The following is a 14,057-nucleotide window of genomic DNA, read 5'->3' as shown; positions in this document are numbered from 1 at the left end:
TTCCAAGGAGCCAACAGAAAAAGGTCTCTACATAAGCTGCCTGCTTGGCTGATTCAAAGTCCTGGTCCTAGGCATTAGGGGCTGTGACAAAGCATCTGGATTTACCAGACATTAGTCCAAGTCCTCGGCTAGAGCTTGCCATTTTTCAACAACCATCCCTCATTGTCATATGAAATAGTCTATAAAAAAGTGAGATAATGAATAAAGGAGTAGGGAGTGAAAGCTGAGGCAGAAAGAAAAGCAGAGCCCTTAAGGAAAATCGAAAATTCTCCAAATCCCAGGTTTCCATCTTCAAGCCAGAATTATCCAGTTGTAGGACAAAGATGTTCCCTCCCCACTCCCTAGAAGAGACTAACCCTTCCTAGGCAGGATGGCAGGGCTGGAAGGTACACAGTTGGGTGGGCAGTCCCTGGCTCTGTCACTCAGCAGTAGTACAATAAAATCTTCCTAGCACTAGAAAAAGCAGTATGGGACACCCAAAGACCCCTTTAATAGCCCTAGTTAAGACAGGGCTTGGGTACAGTAACCCTGATACAATAGTCCATGAGAAGAAACCCAGAGAAAGAATAGCTGCTACCCAATTGAAGTATGTGAGAAATGGGTTTTCTCCACTGCCTCTGACCCATCTCTCTTAGACCCCAAGCCCAGAACAATGAGATTTAATGCTGCTCCCAAAATATACACAGTCCCAGGTAAGACAAAGCCCACTATGACTTACAAATGGAACTTCTCCTCCCAGACAGGATTCAGGTTCCCAAAAATGGTCTTGGTACGCTTCTTGGTTTTGCCCACTTGCACAGTCACATAAGGGTCACTGGATCCTGTCTTGTCCTTGGCTTGTAGGCCCTGGGCACACACCACTGCAACCCAAATGCACATAGAAGGAGGCTTCAGAGTACACTCCAGAAGTCATAAGCCCTCCAAAGTATGACTCATATTTCCCATCTTAGAGCAGCCTCTATCTGCTCCTTGCACAGGAGCAGATTTTCTCACTCCTCCACATCTATCCTTAGCCCTAAGCCACGAGGCTTTCCTTCAAAGCCTAGCCCAAGAATCCTACCTCCCCACTGGACCCTAACTGACCACTTACCCCTACACTTACCCCAATAGGTCCTTATCTGCTCTGGTACATGCTTGCTTCAGCCATATCCACCCAGTTAGTAAATCACTGGTTAACTATTCACTGATCTCCTGCCTGTCCCCTTACCCCCACCCTCCCTGCTCTTATAATATCAAACTGCTAACCAAGTCTATAATATCCGACTGTTACCAAATCCTTGTAACAGTCATTCATATTGTTTGCAGGTGCCAGTCTTGCCTCTCCCAGCGCCCCCTGGCATCAGAGTCTAGGAGAGGAGCAGTGATGAATAATGAGGCCCTCCCTCTTCCTTCATTCTGTGCTCCTTCTCCCCAGCCCCTGCTCCCTCACACTCAGGATGCTTCTTCCCCAGGCTCCTTCCCATAGCCAAGGCCCTCCTGTCCTCTCAAACTCTGGCCTGCTCACCAGTTATGGTAATCTTGGCCGACCATTTGGAGGTGCCATCCAGCACACTCTGCTTCACTGTTTTCATCTGTTGCACATGGGCAACTTTGCTCACATTGAAGACATCCCGGATAACTTCAAAGATCTCCGGCTTATTCCGCTCTCGGATCTTCATGCGGTCCTTCATGGCCATGATAATGTTCTGTGTCCGGTCTTCCGCTCCATGTTTAGAGCTCTTTTCTGCAGCCCCTGAAGAATGGCCAGAGACAGAAAGTAGGGTAACCAACAGGCCACCTACCAGACCAAGGATCAGGATGAAGAATGGGGCCTGGGAGAGGTCACTGAGCAGTGGGAGAAGCTTAGGGAGACACTGGTATGTCTCTGGGAAAAGCTGATCTCTGTGGGGCCTGCTAGAGTTTAATGCCTAGCCAGTGGAGTTTAAAACGCAACTCAAAGAGTAGCAAAAAGTTGATCATCGTTATGGGGGTGTATTATTCTGTTCTATTTAGATATATGTTGAGTTTTTCATCAAAAAAGAAAAACAAAAAATGTAGCTCAGTCTGCAGTTGTCTTTGTCTTTCTTCCATCTGCATGCTTGTTGAGAGATACCCTCCAAGTCTAAGGCCAAAATATCAAAATGGGTATCCCAGTTATCAGGGAGGGGTTGTGGATGGGCACAACAACTCCACCAATCTCATCCGAATGCCAAGCCATGATACAGATCTCAGAATTCGTCACAGCACATAGCTGGGTTTTGCCCCATGGCTCCAGTGTCTTTAATCTCAGAAAATAGTGTGGTATGGTGAGAAAAGTATGGCCTTTGGTACCAGACAGACTTGAGTTCAAATCCTGACTCCACTACTCCCTGCTGGGTAAGTAGGCTTCTTCTAAGAGAAGAGAATGTCACTTATCTCTCAGGATTTGTAATAAGCATTATATTAGATAGCATATATAAAGCATCTAGCCCAGTGCCTGCCATCTAGCACTGGGCTAGATGCTTTATTTATTGAGTAATAAACAGTCCCTATTATTGTTACCATCATTATTATCCTGGCAAGGCCAAGGGCCATTTTCACCAGCCATGACCCCAGCCAGCTCATCTCAAAGGTCAGTAAGCTTCCTCTGCTGTCCTAAGGATTATAGCAGAACACAGACTCCTCCAGTGTATTTCACCAACCAGGCTTATCGGGGCAGAGGACCCATCCTTCCTTTATTGGTCCTGCAGACTGGCTCTTAACCTCTCTCCAGTCTCCAAAGACTTAGGCCTTAACTACAAAACTTGGAGCAAAGGACAAAGGTCAACATCTGCATCCTAACCCTGGGAGGATGGAAAGCAGGTTTTCTGTCCAGTGAAGCCTACAGAAGGGCATTTAATTCCACTCTGTGCTTCACAGAAGCCTTAGTCAGAAGATATTTTCTGATAAATGAAAAATGACCTGGGCTGCAACCTACTCTTGCCATTTAGCGTATCCCATGTAATGCTATTTACCTGGACCGGGATCTCCAAAAGGCTCTTAAAGGGAAGATGGACACCCTGGCTACAGAGCACCATTTCAGAGGCTTCCAGCAAGCAGCCTATGCAGCCAGCTGCTAGTTCTCGCAATTAAAGCAGGGGCCTGCTGGCACCTGTGCTTGTCGCCCCCTCATGATGGATTTGGGCAAAGTCATCACCAGCACCCAACTTCTGCTATGTTCTGCCTGTCTCTTCACGTCTACTATAGCCATGCCACTGGCACCAATCTAGCATTCTTCAAAGAAAGACATTTTAAGTCAACAATTCCTCGAGGCTTCTTCCTGGGCCCCTTTTATGTCACATATCTTTCCTTGGGATAATGAAGTGCTGTGAGTCTAAAGGCGACCTTCCTTTCTCCTACCACAATCCTTGAAGCTTTCATTGCTATGGCTTGGCTCTGAGTAACACCTGAAGACCTGGAGGGGCGAGAAAATACTTTTCCACATCCCACATCCCCTACCCCTGCTCTTCCTGGGGTCTAGCTATAGCAGCGCAAGCCCAGCAGGAGTGGAGCAAGGAGGTAAGAACTTGGAGTGCTACCACCTCCTGTGACAGAGACTTGTTGCTTTTCCTGCTCCTGTTTTCCCCATTCTATGATGGGAGCACAAGTCACATATTTAGCGAGGGCCTTGGGAGTGTGGCACATTCTCCATCTGGACCTCTGCCTAATCCATTTGAAACTTCTGTTCTTGGCACTGTTGTCTACATGCTCCAACTATAAGCAAGGAATAAATTCCAGCTTCCCTGAGTCCTAGGGTCTAGACCTCAGGAGGTTCCTCTGTGAGGCCTAGAACCTCACAGAACTCTCTCTTCTCATTAGTTTTAAACATGCTCTAGTCATTTGGGCTGATTAAACATGCTCTAGTCATTTGGGCAATATGGCCACCATGGTGTGTATAACACTCAAGCATAGCCTCTGGGATCATCTGAATCCTGGAAGGGATTTTTATCTCCATCAGAGGACCATAGAAAGCTCAACGGATTTTTCCTAAAGGTGCTTAAGAGAGTGCTACAAGACCTGTTATTTGGAATGGCAATGTCTCTTGACTTAGGACCCTACTTTCTCTAAAAAGGAAAGAACTTCAGAATCAGGTAGAATAGAGGGATGATGTCCCAGCCACCCTAGCTCTTTGTTGCCAGACTATTTTGGAGAGGCCCTGCTGCCCATGTTCCCCACCCGTCACCCCACAGGGACACTCACGCTGCAGGCAGTCGGCATTGAGCAGGTCCTGGCACTTCTCGTGACACTTGACTCCACACTCGCTGCAGCGCATGCCCTGCCGGGCAATGCCCCAGAGCAGGCCTTCACACTCATAGCAGTAGGTCGGGGTAGTGGCCGTCCAGACCTCAAAGTTGTGGGGTGTGGTGCACGAGATGGGATAGATTAAGGCCTGCAGGGTTTTCTTATACACATGGGATTTCTGAAAGACACATATCCCATAACCCACCAGCGACTTCAGTTCTCTGCTGGGAGATACCAGAACTAAGACCCTTGCAGGGCTCTCAAGACCCCGGTTTCTCCTCTGGCAATGGAGGAGATGCTTTAGCTTGGCTCAGCCCACAGCCCAGCCTGGCAGAAAGAAGCCCTCCACATCATGTGCTCCTGGTCATCCAAGATAGGTCTGACCTGAATGCTGGGCCTGAGCCTTGTCCCATTATTCAGGCTTTTTTAGGGAAACAAAGGGTACTAGGCTTACCATTAAACCCTGACATTGGTGGTCACATACTCCAACGTGAGATTAAGGTTTACCCCTGGTCTGGACCCTTGCCTCTCCCAGTGTAGAAAACTTGATGCTATCTGTTTCATTAACAGAGTGTGCCCAACACTTCTGAATTCCCAGTAAGTTTGGCTACAGAGATGTTTACTGGACCATAGGCCAGTGGACTCTTGAAAGGCCATGGGTCACTTACCAGCTCTTCATCCTTGAGAGACGTGCGTGTAGCCATTGCAGAAGTAATTCCTGCCTTCCGGGACTGGACCAATGACTGTGAGAGAAGATTTATTGTCAGCCCTGGCTACTACCAAGGGCTAGGCAAAGCCCTGGGGAGGGAGTTTCAGTGACCAAAGCTATTTGATGATAACTCACTATGTTCTCTCTATTTTTACTGTCATTCACAGGGGACTGCCATGGATAATAGGTAATAAGCACCTGAGGTCAATATCCAAATCCAAGGCCCTCAGGGACTGTTCTAACAATGACGGAACAGCACTTCTCTCAGGGTACCTATCATCCAAAGAGTTTTTAGGTATCTGACCCCACAGAAACTCCTTGTTTAAAGGAAGGCAAAGGAAAATGAAAAGTTTAGAATTACAGTCCGAAACAGGTCATTAAGAATAGGATAGACACACAACTCTGACAGAGTCACAGTCAAGAACCATCACTGGGAACTATGATTCTATACTATATCCTCTACTCTCTGGTACCACCCCCTGCCCACACAATCCCAGGAAGCTGTGGAGGCCAAAAGCCCAAATGAACAGGGCACTTGAAAGTGAAAGGGGCAATGTAGCCTCATTGAAATCAAGCAGGGTAGGGGGTTAAATGTGACAGCTATGATGCCCTGCTAGCCAGGCTCTTATATAGAGGGGCCCATGAATCTGCCAAGCCCAAGCTTCAGGGACAGCCCCTGGAGAGGCACATGGTTTCCCTAAAGCAGGGACACTAGGCAGACAGAAGTCACTGTATCAGCCTAAGCGGGCAGAACAGTTGGGATGTGCCCAGGTGGCTTGGGATATGGACTCTTATAAAGCACAGAAAGGGGCTCTGGAGACACTTACCATAGCCTGTGCAGAGGAGAGCAGAGAAAGGAACAACATGATGTTAAAGCCCCACAAGGGCATGAAAGCTTTCAGAGACAACTGAGAGGTTTCTTCCCTATAGTCCAAAGTAGGAAACATGTCCCAACCCCCTCTGCCTCTAGCCACTAAAAACTGTCTTCAACCCAGACAGACCAGGGCCCAAGGCCTAGAAGGTGAGTTATGCCATAAAGCGAAATATGGGCAAGGTTAAAAGACAGAGGAGGGGAAACAAGAAGTGAATAAGATACTGCCATCCAATCAGTTAAACAAAAAAAAGCTGGTGAGCAAGGAGGGAGAAGATGAGAAAAAGTAGGAAGAAAAGAAAGGAAGAAGAGAAAAAAGAGGAGATGAAAGACATAATAAAGAAGAGATGACATCAGAATTTATCTTCATCCAACCAGCTTGATGAAGAGTTGGTGGGAAAAGAGGTGCATTAGAAAGGAGGAAAAAGGGAAAGATACAAATAGCAGGGGGAAGAAGAAGGAAAGAAAGAAATGATGAAGAGAAAATGGCAGAGGATACTTCTACTCAGTCAATTAAGTAGGGAGAAACTGGTGGAGAAAAAAGAGCACAGTAAGGAGGAAAAATCAAAAAAGGAGTGGATAGAAAAAACAAAATAGACTGAATAGGGAGAAAAAAAGAAGAAAATAGGAGTAGAAAATGGTAATAAGAAAAAGGGTTCAAGTCTTACTGAATATCTGGCTCCAAGACTCTGAGATGACCTGGGTACCACCCTACCCCCACTACTCACTAAACTACAGAAAATTCCTTGAGCTGATTCTGCCTTAGGAGGTATGAGCCCAGATAGGAGCTTCTGGTCATGCTGGAGGTCCTGAGATCAGCTTTAACTCCTAAGCCTGTATCAATTCAATTCCACAAATTGTTATCACTACCTCCCAATGCTAGACACGAGGGTACAGAGATAGTCTAGAAAACCTATGTCTTGGGAGACTTCACTTGACCTCCAAGAAGGAGTCACATTTGTCATGCCCATCACACACGAATCTCAATTATCTAGGTTAGGATCAGAGGATGTTTCCATTACAGGTCATCAGAGAAGGCTACAGAGATACCTAGAGGAGATGAATAACTAGAAGATGACCCTGGAGCCCAGCTTTGAGGGTCCAAGCTACAAATGTTCTAGTAGGAGCTTCAGCTAATGAAGAACCTGGGGCTCTGACAAGGGAGTGAGGTAATGTAAGGTCCTACTGAAGCCATCACGAAGTCTCAGTAAAGCTTTAAATGATTGATCATCAGACTAATACTTGTCACTAAAGGCCCCACTTCCAGTCCTGAAAGCTTGCCAAGTCCCAATGGGGGATATCCCAAGGCTATAGCCTAAGCCTTCACAAGAGTCCTTACTCACCAGATCGCTGACAAGTGGCAGTGGCTTCTTTCTGCGTAGATCTGGCATGCTGTCAATGCCATAGAGCCCTCCAGCTGGCCTGAGGAGAGAAGAAAATATATCAGGACCTTTAGTCTCACCTTGAGTTACTGGCAGTTCAATGTTCCATCCTCATTGCTCATCTTCTCCTCAGAGGAAGATGAACTGACCTCCACCGTGTGCCTTTAAGAGGGGTAAGGAGGACAGAAAGTGAGTGAAATAAAGCCATGGGATGACAAACAATGGAATCTGCTCTCAGTGTCTCCTTCTGAGGTTTTAGCCAAGGATTGAGAGCTCTTTTATCCCACTGTGCCAGTCCAAGGCTCCTTTGTTTATTTGAAGGCCCTTGTGCTCAAGAAAGCAAGGTGGGAATTGGTGGTTAAGATAGCTCCTCCTTACGCTCAGGCCAGACTCAAGATAAGTCTTTCCTGACCTGTGCTAGAACAGAGCCCACAGGAAGAGCTCTATAGAAAAGCTGCTGCCTAGGTGAGCAAGACTGACAAACAATAACATGTAGAAGGAGACCTTCTCTAACCTGAGTAAAAGAGTCACCAGTTCTGCCTATCCAAGCCTCCTGAAGAAAAAGGGTCTCCACGGAAAGAGGAGCCTGCATAATCAAATGGAGGCAGGGGAAGTGGATGAGAGACTTCCAAAAGATCATTTGGGGGAAAAAAGACCATTTAAGAAGGAAACAGCAAAGTGCCTCAGAGTCTGGCCTAGCCCTATGGTCACATCAACAGGGACCAGGAAAAAATTACAGCTGGAGAAACTTGAGATTTCTAAAACTTTTACACCTTTTCTATACTTACTAATTTTGTTGTTGTTTGTCTGTTCCTCCATAACAATATGCAATAAAAATACAGAGAATTTCCCCAAAAGAACACCCTTCTCACCTTGAGATAACCTGGATTTCATCCCCAACTCTTCTACTAGCTCACTACATGTCCTCTGCCAAACTTCCTTCCTCTCTTTGGGTCCTGGTGTCACTTCCATAAAATGAGGCGGATGAACTATAAAACCTCTCTGACCTTTTGGAAGCTATTCTGAGCTTCAATGAAAATAACTCATGTACTTGGTTTTAATGAAAGCAACGAGGTGGGGAAAGCAGGGTGGCTGGGTTGTACACCACAGCTGGCCTGAAAAGAGAAATGTCACGGAAGAGTAAGTGTGTACTGCCAGCTATATAGGTCAAAACTGGAGCCACAAATCGGGTCAAGGCCAGGAATTGGAACAGGCAACCCGATGTGCTGATTTCTAATAATCTAGCTTCCTGAATACAGGCAGTGAACTTTGTTCTCAATGAGACCACCACACCTATGGTAGATCGAAACTTGTGACAACTTCCAAGGACTAAGCTGAAGGATGGGAAAGAAGACAACAGGGAGGCATTTAGAAAATCACTGCATGGCTACATTCAAAAATAGCCTGGATATGTTCCACCGGCATGTATGGATTTTAAAAGTATTTGAAGAAAAAAGCTAAAGCCCTGAAGAAGGGCTGTTGAAGAAGCAACTGGTGCCACAAGTTTTTGGCTAATTCTGAAAACTATAAAATGCACTCCTTAAGCCGAGAAGTTTTTTTTTGCAACACAAGTGAGCTTTTGACAAAAGAAGGGTGGCTCTTTCACATGTTTAGCTCTTGCTATATAAAAGACAAATCACAAGGAAAAGGAGCACTTAAAAACATAGTAGATAACTTTATGATCTAATCTCTTCTCTTCCCTGGTGACGAGGAAGAGGAGGCAGCCACTGAGCATTTTGATGTCCGAAGGCCTTTGTGGGACAAGGAGGGAAGGAACATTCTCACGCTCCTGAGGAGTGTATGTGCAGGTGTGGGTGGCACAGGCGCTTAAGCGCTCTTCTCTCTCAAGCACAGTCAGTGAGTTACAGGCAGCAGTCGAGCAGTTTGAAATGCCTCTCTGGTGCGATCACATGGGTCTGAAACTCCCAGACAGACAGAACACACAGAGCTCCTACGGGACGCTACTTACGTCTTCACTACAGTGGAATGGAATAAGTAGGTGACTCACAACAGCTGAAGCAGGATGGAGCCCAGGGAGTAACCTAATCAGCAACACTATCAACAGTGGAATAGAAGGAAACTGTCTCTAAACCCAGATGTGTTTCTAGTTTCCTCATTCCCATACATAAAGGGTATATCACCACTATGATGTAATACTTCAGAAATTCCAGAGGTAAGGATAGGGGAGCCCCAGAGTTCCCTCCCCTGCAAAGCTCTCTCTTCTGTCTCTGAGGAATCAGTCTGCAGAGTTCTCTCCTCTGCCCCAGAGAACCAAGCAGTCTCTACAGTGGAATCTCTTCCTTCCCCAGAATCCAGCTGATGAAGCTGTTTCTCCTGCTTCCCAAGGGAAAAGCTAGAAGCAGCATAAGATCCACAGAAACCTTGTAGTACAACACTTACCCTTCTGGGAGCCACTGGGGCAAAGAGGTATCACCATCATCTGCAATCTTTAAAGAGAGAGAGAGGAAAAAAAGTTAGATCCTGGGAGAGACGGGAGATTGCCATATTTCTTTGGTCAAGCAGTGAGCAATAAAGTAGGAAGCTCAGAGCAGTGTAGGTCACATACACCACATGGTGACATAACCAGCCTGATGTGTAAGCCAAGTCCATGGTCAGCCAGGGCAACAGGCAGGCTGCTGAAATGAGTGGTACTTCACCTCCTTTCTCCCCAGTGAACAGGGAGGATATAAGGCCAAGCTCACAGAGATCCCAGGACTAAGGTCCACTGGGAATGTGAGGGCTGCCAGAACTTACCGGCCCTCCCACAACCCACTGGTATATATAATAGTAAGCCAAAGCCAGGAGAAGGGTCCATGCAGGCTTCCACGCCTCACTAAAGCAAAAGGACAATTTCACATGGAGTCCAGTCTTCTTCCAGCTATATTCCTAAGTTCTGTTGGCTGCCCCAGAGTCAGACCTGGTCTTTCTGGATTCCTATCTCATCTTGTGATTTGACTTGGCCTAGGTTCCTTGAAGCTCTAACTCACTGACACTGAGTACAGTCTACATTTGATAAGCTCTATTTAACAAGAGAACCCAGGGCAGATTAGACACTCGGATTATCACTCTGGTGAATTTTATGAGCTCTACAATAAGAAGTTGAAAATTGAGGCACCAAATAACTCAAGGAAGGAACAGTTAGAAAACACGTTTTAAAGGTTTCTGTAAAAAAACCCAAAGCAAATCCTTCAAGCAGTGTACAGAGAGAGTTCCAAAGCTGCCAGGGCTCTCCAGAGAACCAATGGTCCATGCTGTGAACCAATGGTCCATGCTGTTTAGGCTCAACAGACCTAGTGCTAGCGGGTCTGGGGCTTCCCATCCCTCCTTATACCCCTCCACTCCCAACAACTTCCCTGCCTCCTGAGACCTGGGTCCAGCTAACTATCCTGAGCAAATGAGCTCCAGAACAAGGGAGGCAGAAGTAAGCTGTTAAGCTCTGGACAGGGGGCGAAGTTTTGGGAGGGCTAAAGATGGGAGAAGTTACAGACAAAATGAGGCAAGAGTACAAAAAGGAGAGGTAGGACAGGTTAATGAGTGATGTAAAAGTGGGTAAGAATGACCCTGGATCAGCAGTAGGCTTAAGATGAACTTTGGATTTAAGACCCTTTTCAGTAAGACCCTTCTCAGGTTGCCTGTACTCTAATCAAGCCTATCTGTCTACTGCCTACAGCCCTTCATGACCACATTTCGCTGCTTCTGCCTGCTGTCCTGGTTCTATGAGTGGGATGATATGGTAGAGGGAGGGCCAGGCCCAAAAGGCAGCCAGAAGTGGTTGAATCAAGCCTCCTAAGGTTCCTGTGAGGGGTAGCCCATCCCTAAATCCCCAGTTCCTACCAAGCAGAACTTATCCTCCCTTTGGAAACAGTCACCGCACTGAGCAGATCTTTATTTCCTACCTAGAATTAGATGTTTGCCAGAAACCACTGGGCTTAAGGAAACAAAGTCACAAAAAAGCCTTTGGCAGCCAGAGTTCACAGGCTCAGATCATGCACATTTCCTGTGCTTAGAGCGGACAATGGGTCTGCAGAAGCCTGCAGACACAGCATAGAGCATGCACACGCAGGGCACAGAAGGAGGGCCGGGGGAATGAGAGGAGGTCTAGACAAAGTGCCTATAGGAGGTACATTCTTAGACACCACTTGCACCTGAGGAAACATAGGTGAGCACAGATCCTGCACACACAGCTACAGAACATGTGCACACACCCATCTGGGGGAGGATTCAGTATTCACTAGGGCCCGAACCACTGGCAAAGCAAACCCTTACTGTCTTCAGGAACCAGTGCTTGCAGGCACAGAGCATTAGTATACCATGCATTCACATGGCATGGGAAAACCACATCACAGGTCTACAGAAGCTTGTGCTCAGAGAGAGGCTAGGAAGCCTGCTCAGAAGCACAAAGCACACATTTAGGCCCCAGGCAAGAGGTACAAAAAGCCTACAGAAACTCCTGCTCTCAAATACAAAGTGTGTATGCATGCTGGGCTCAGCAAGGGTTTACAGCATATGCCAATCTGCAGCAATAAGTAGAAAATGGACACACACTGTGCAAAGTAGGAAAAGAGGAAGGCAATCAGTACCTGGCGGAGTCAAACTGAGCACGAGTATAAGCACACACATGCTACACTGAATGTGCACCATGCTGGCACATACATTCTCACACTGCTCCAGGGATGTCTGCAGGAGCACACACAAGCATGGAGCATGCACACAAACTGCTTTCAGGAAAAACAGACCAGCTGCACGAGCCAGAGCTCATGAGGCACAGACCATAAGCACACATGCGTACACACACACACACACACACACACACACACACACACACACACACACACACACACACACACTGTGCTCAGGAGGGAGAGGAGAGAATTGACAACAAAAAGGGCCCTAAAGGGCCAGAGCACAACCTGAAGGGCTCCTCGCTTTCCTTCTGCAAGGAGAGAAAGAGCAGAAAAAAAGGGCAGAGAGGTTAGTAGATTCAGTTGTAAGTCAGCTAAACCTCATGGGACATGGAGGAGAGGGAGATGTCCTCTGAACAACTGGGTAGTTCACAGAGCCCAGCTCCCAGAATCCTTACCTCCTGTATTTGCTGGCCCCTGCTTTTCAGTTGAGAATCCAGATTTGGCTACAAAAACCAAAGGACAAAGTCTACCTGGGAATTTCAGTCACCCTTTCCCCCCTTTCCAAAGTGGTCTGCATAACCAGCTTTGGTAACCAGCTTTGTTTGTTACCAAGGGTCACTCCAACCGGCCATCTGAACTGACTGAACACAGAGTGGGTTCCTTCCTCAGAAGCTACATGAGTTCACTCTGAATCTGGGATAAGTCCGCAAACCCCAAAGGCCTGGTAGCTGAGCTCTTTCCATTTTGTAATACAGTCTTGGCCACGTGTTTGCCCAACAAGCTCTGGCTTTCCCAGAGCCTAAGTTAAGTTAGGCCAAGTTAAGGCCTGGAATTAAGGCCAGGACCAGGATGCTCAATGGCCATAGATTTGGAGGCACCAACTGGCCACTGCCCTATCACAAGTCACCATGATCTGGACAATAAAACCATAACTGCAATCCCAGGCTTGATTATCTACCAAATCCAGAACAATATGTCAAAGGAAACTGACACTTCCAGAAGGACCCAAGCAAGCCACAGGAGAGGAAGAATAAAGTCCAGAGATTACTCCTTTCCTATTCGTCAGAGACTACACTGCCTTCTAGGCCACATGTGCTTCACGTAGGCTTCCTTCTCTAAGGAAAGTCCATTTACCTGGTCCCATCAGCTCCCCTTTTCTTTTTTTCTCATCCCTTTTAAAGACCCACTGATATTACATAAGAAGTAGAAGGGAGAATCATGGAAACTTCATGGAAACTAACTCATAAGTTCCCGATTTTTCAAGCTACTTCTGATGACCTAATGGGTCCCCTGACTTGACAGAAGAATGAATTCAGGAACAGGAATCCTCCAAAACAGTGCAGCTTCAGAAAAGTGGGTGAGATAAAAAAGACACTTCCTGGAAAGGGGACATGTCTCTTCTACATCTACTCCCTACTTCCTTAGAGCACTCTATTCCCTTTGAAAAAGAAAACTAGGCAAGGAACACTTTAACTGACCCTGTGACTCAAATTGGAAAGGATTCTCTCTTCCTCCACTATCTTAAATATCAATACATTGTACACATCATGTCAAAGTTACTTCGATTGCGTCCTTCTGTTCTTCCCAGAGTTCCCCATAATGCCTAAAGAAGAAAATTCAATCTACTGACAAGGCCGTCAAGGCTCTCCATGACCTGGCCTCTTGCATCTATTGGGTGAGCACAGACTGATTCTTAAGACTTAGCTCAAAAAAAAAAATTAATCTGCATGTGGGCTCCTCAGTTACTGAGTTATTGTAATCTTGTCTCAGTCCGTGGGGAGGGAAACAGTCTCAAGAAGTGAACTACAGAAGCACAAAGGCCTTTTTCTCTTTTCTCTTTTCCCTACAACGTCCTCCTTCATATGGTACATTTTTAACTTGTGCTCGTCATTTTATCCTAAGGACCAAAGCTGAGCTGGCTTGAGAGGAGATTGTGTCTGTGGTTAAGAGACCACAGATTAGTGTAGGGAAGTGCATTTTGTGGTTCATATGGAGTTTTAACTTGGAGGCTAGCTTATTGGGTGTGTGCTGTTTGAGGGTTCCTTTCATTTTCAGGCACATAAAATGTCTTGGCACCTCTACCATGGCGCAGGGTGCTCCTTTTGAGAGTGTTTTCCGAGAAGCTTTAGGTAAGGGTGACCAGGCAGGGCCAAATTGTGTTGACGGGCTCCATGCACAATTAAAAGACAACAAAACAGTTCACGTTGACATCAGATGGAGGGCGTCTGGGA

General features: G+C 46.6%; 1 protein-coding gene across 4 annotated transcripts in view; it reads right to left on the bottom strand.

The window, feature by feature from the left end:
- The window catches only part of UNC13B (unc-13 homolog B), a 238,082-nt gene that overhangs the window by 26,630 nt on the left and 197,395 nt on the right, over window positions 1-14,057 (bottom strand). For 3 of the 4 annotated variants that reach the window (XM_057548317.1, XM_007196950.2, XM_007196952.2), the window contains 6 exons: window positions 9,602-9,648; window positions 7,163-7,241; window positions 4,908-4,982; window positions 4,198-4,417; window positions 1,505-1,732; window positions 719-860 (listed from right to left, as the gene is read on the bottom strand). In XM_057548317.1, the coding sequence (XP_057404300.1) occupies window positions 719-860; window positions 1,505-1,732; window positions 4,198-4,417; window positions 4,908-4,982; window positions 7,163-7,241; window positions 9,602-9,648 (791 nt within the window). Of the gene's footprint in view, window positions 1-718; window positions 861-1,504; window positions 1,733-4,197; window positions 4,418-4,907; window positions 4,983-7,162; window positions 7,242-9,601; window positions 9,649-12,111; window positions 12,135-14,057 lie in introns of all 4 variants that reach the window. The other variant, XM_057548318.1, reaches the window with a different exon arrangement.

This window comes from Balaenoptera acutorostrata, chromosome 6, assembly GCF_949987535.1.
Source record: "Balaenoptera acutorostrata chromosome 6, mBalAcu1.1, whole genome shotgun sequence".
Classification (NCBI taxonomy): domain Eukaryota; kingdom Metazoa; phylum Chordata; class Mammalia; order Artiodactyla; family Balaenopteridae; genus Balaenoptera; species Balaenoptera acutorostrata.
This window is presented reverse-complemented; position numbering and strand designations above follow the sequence as displayed.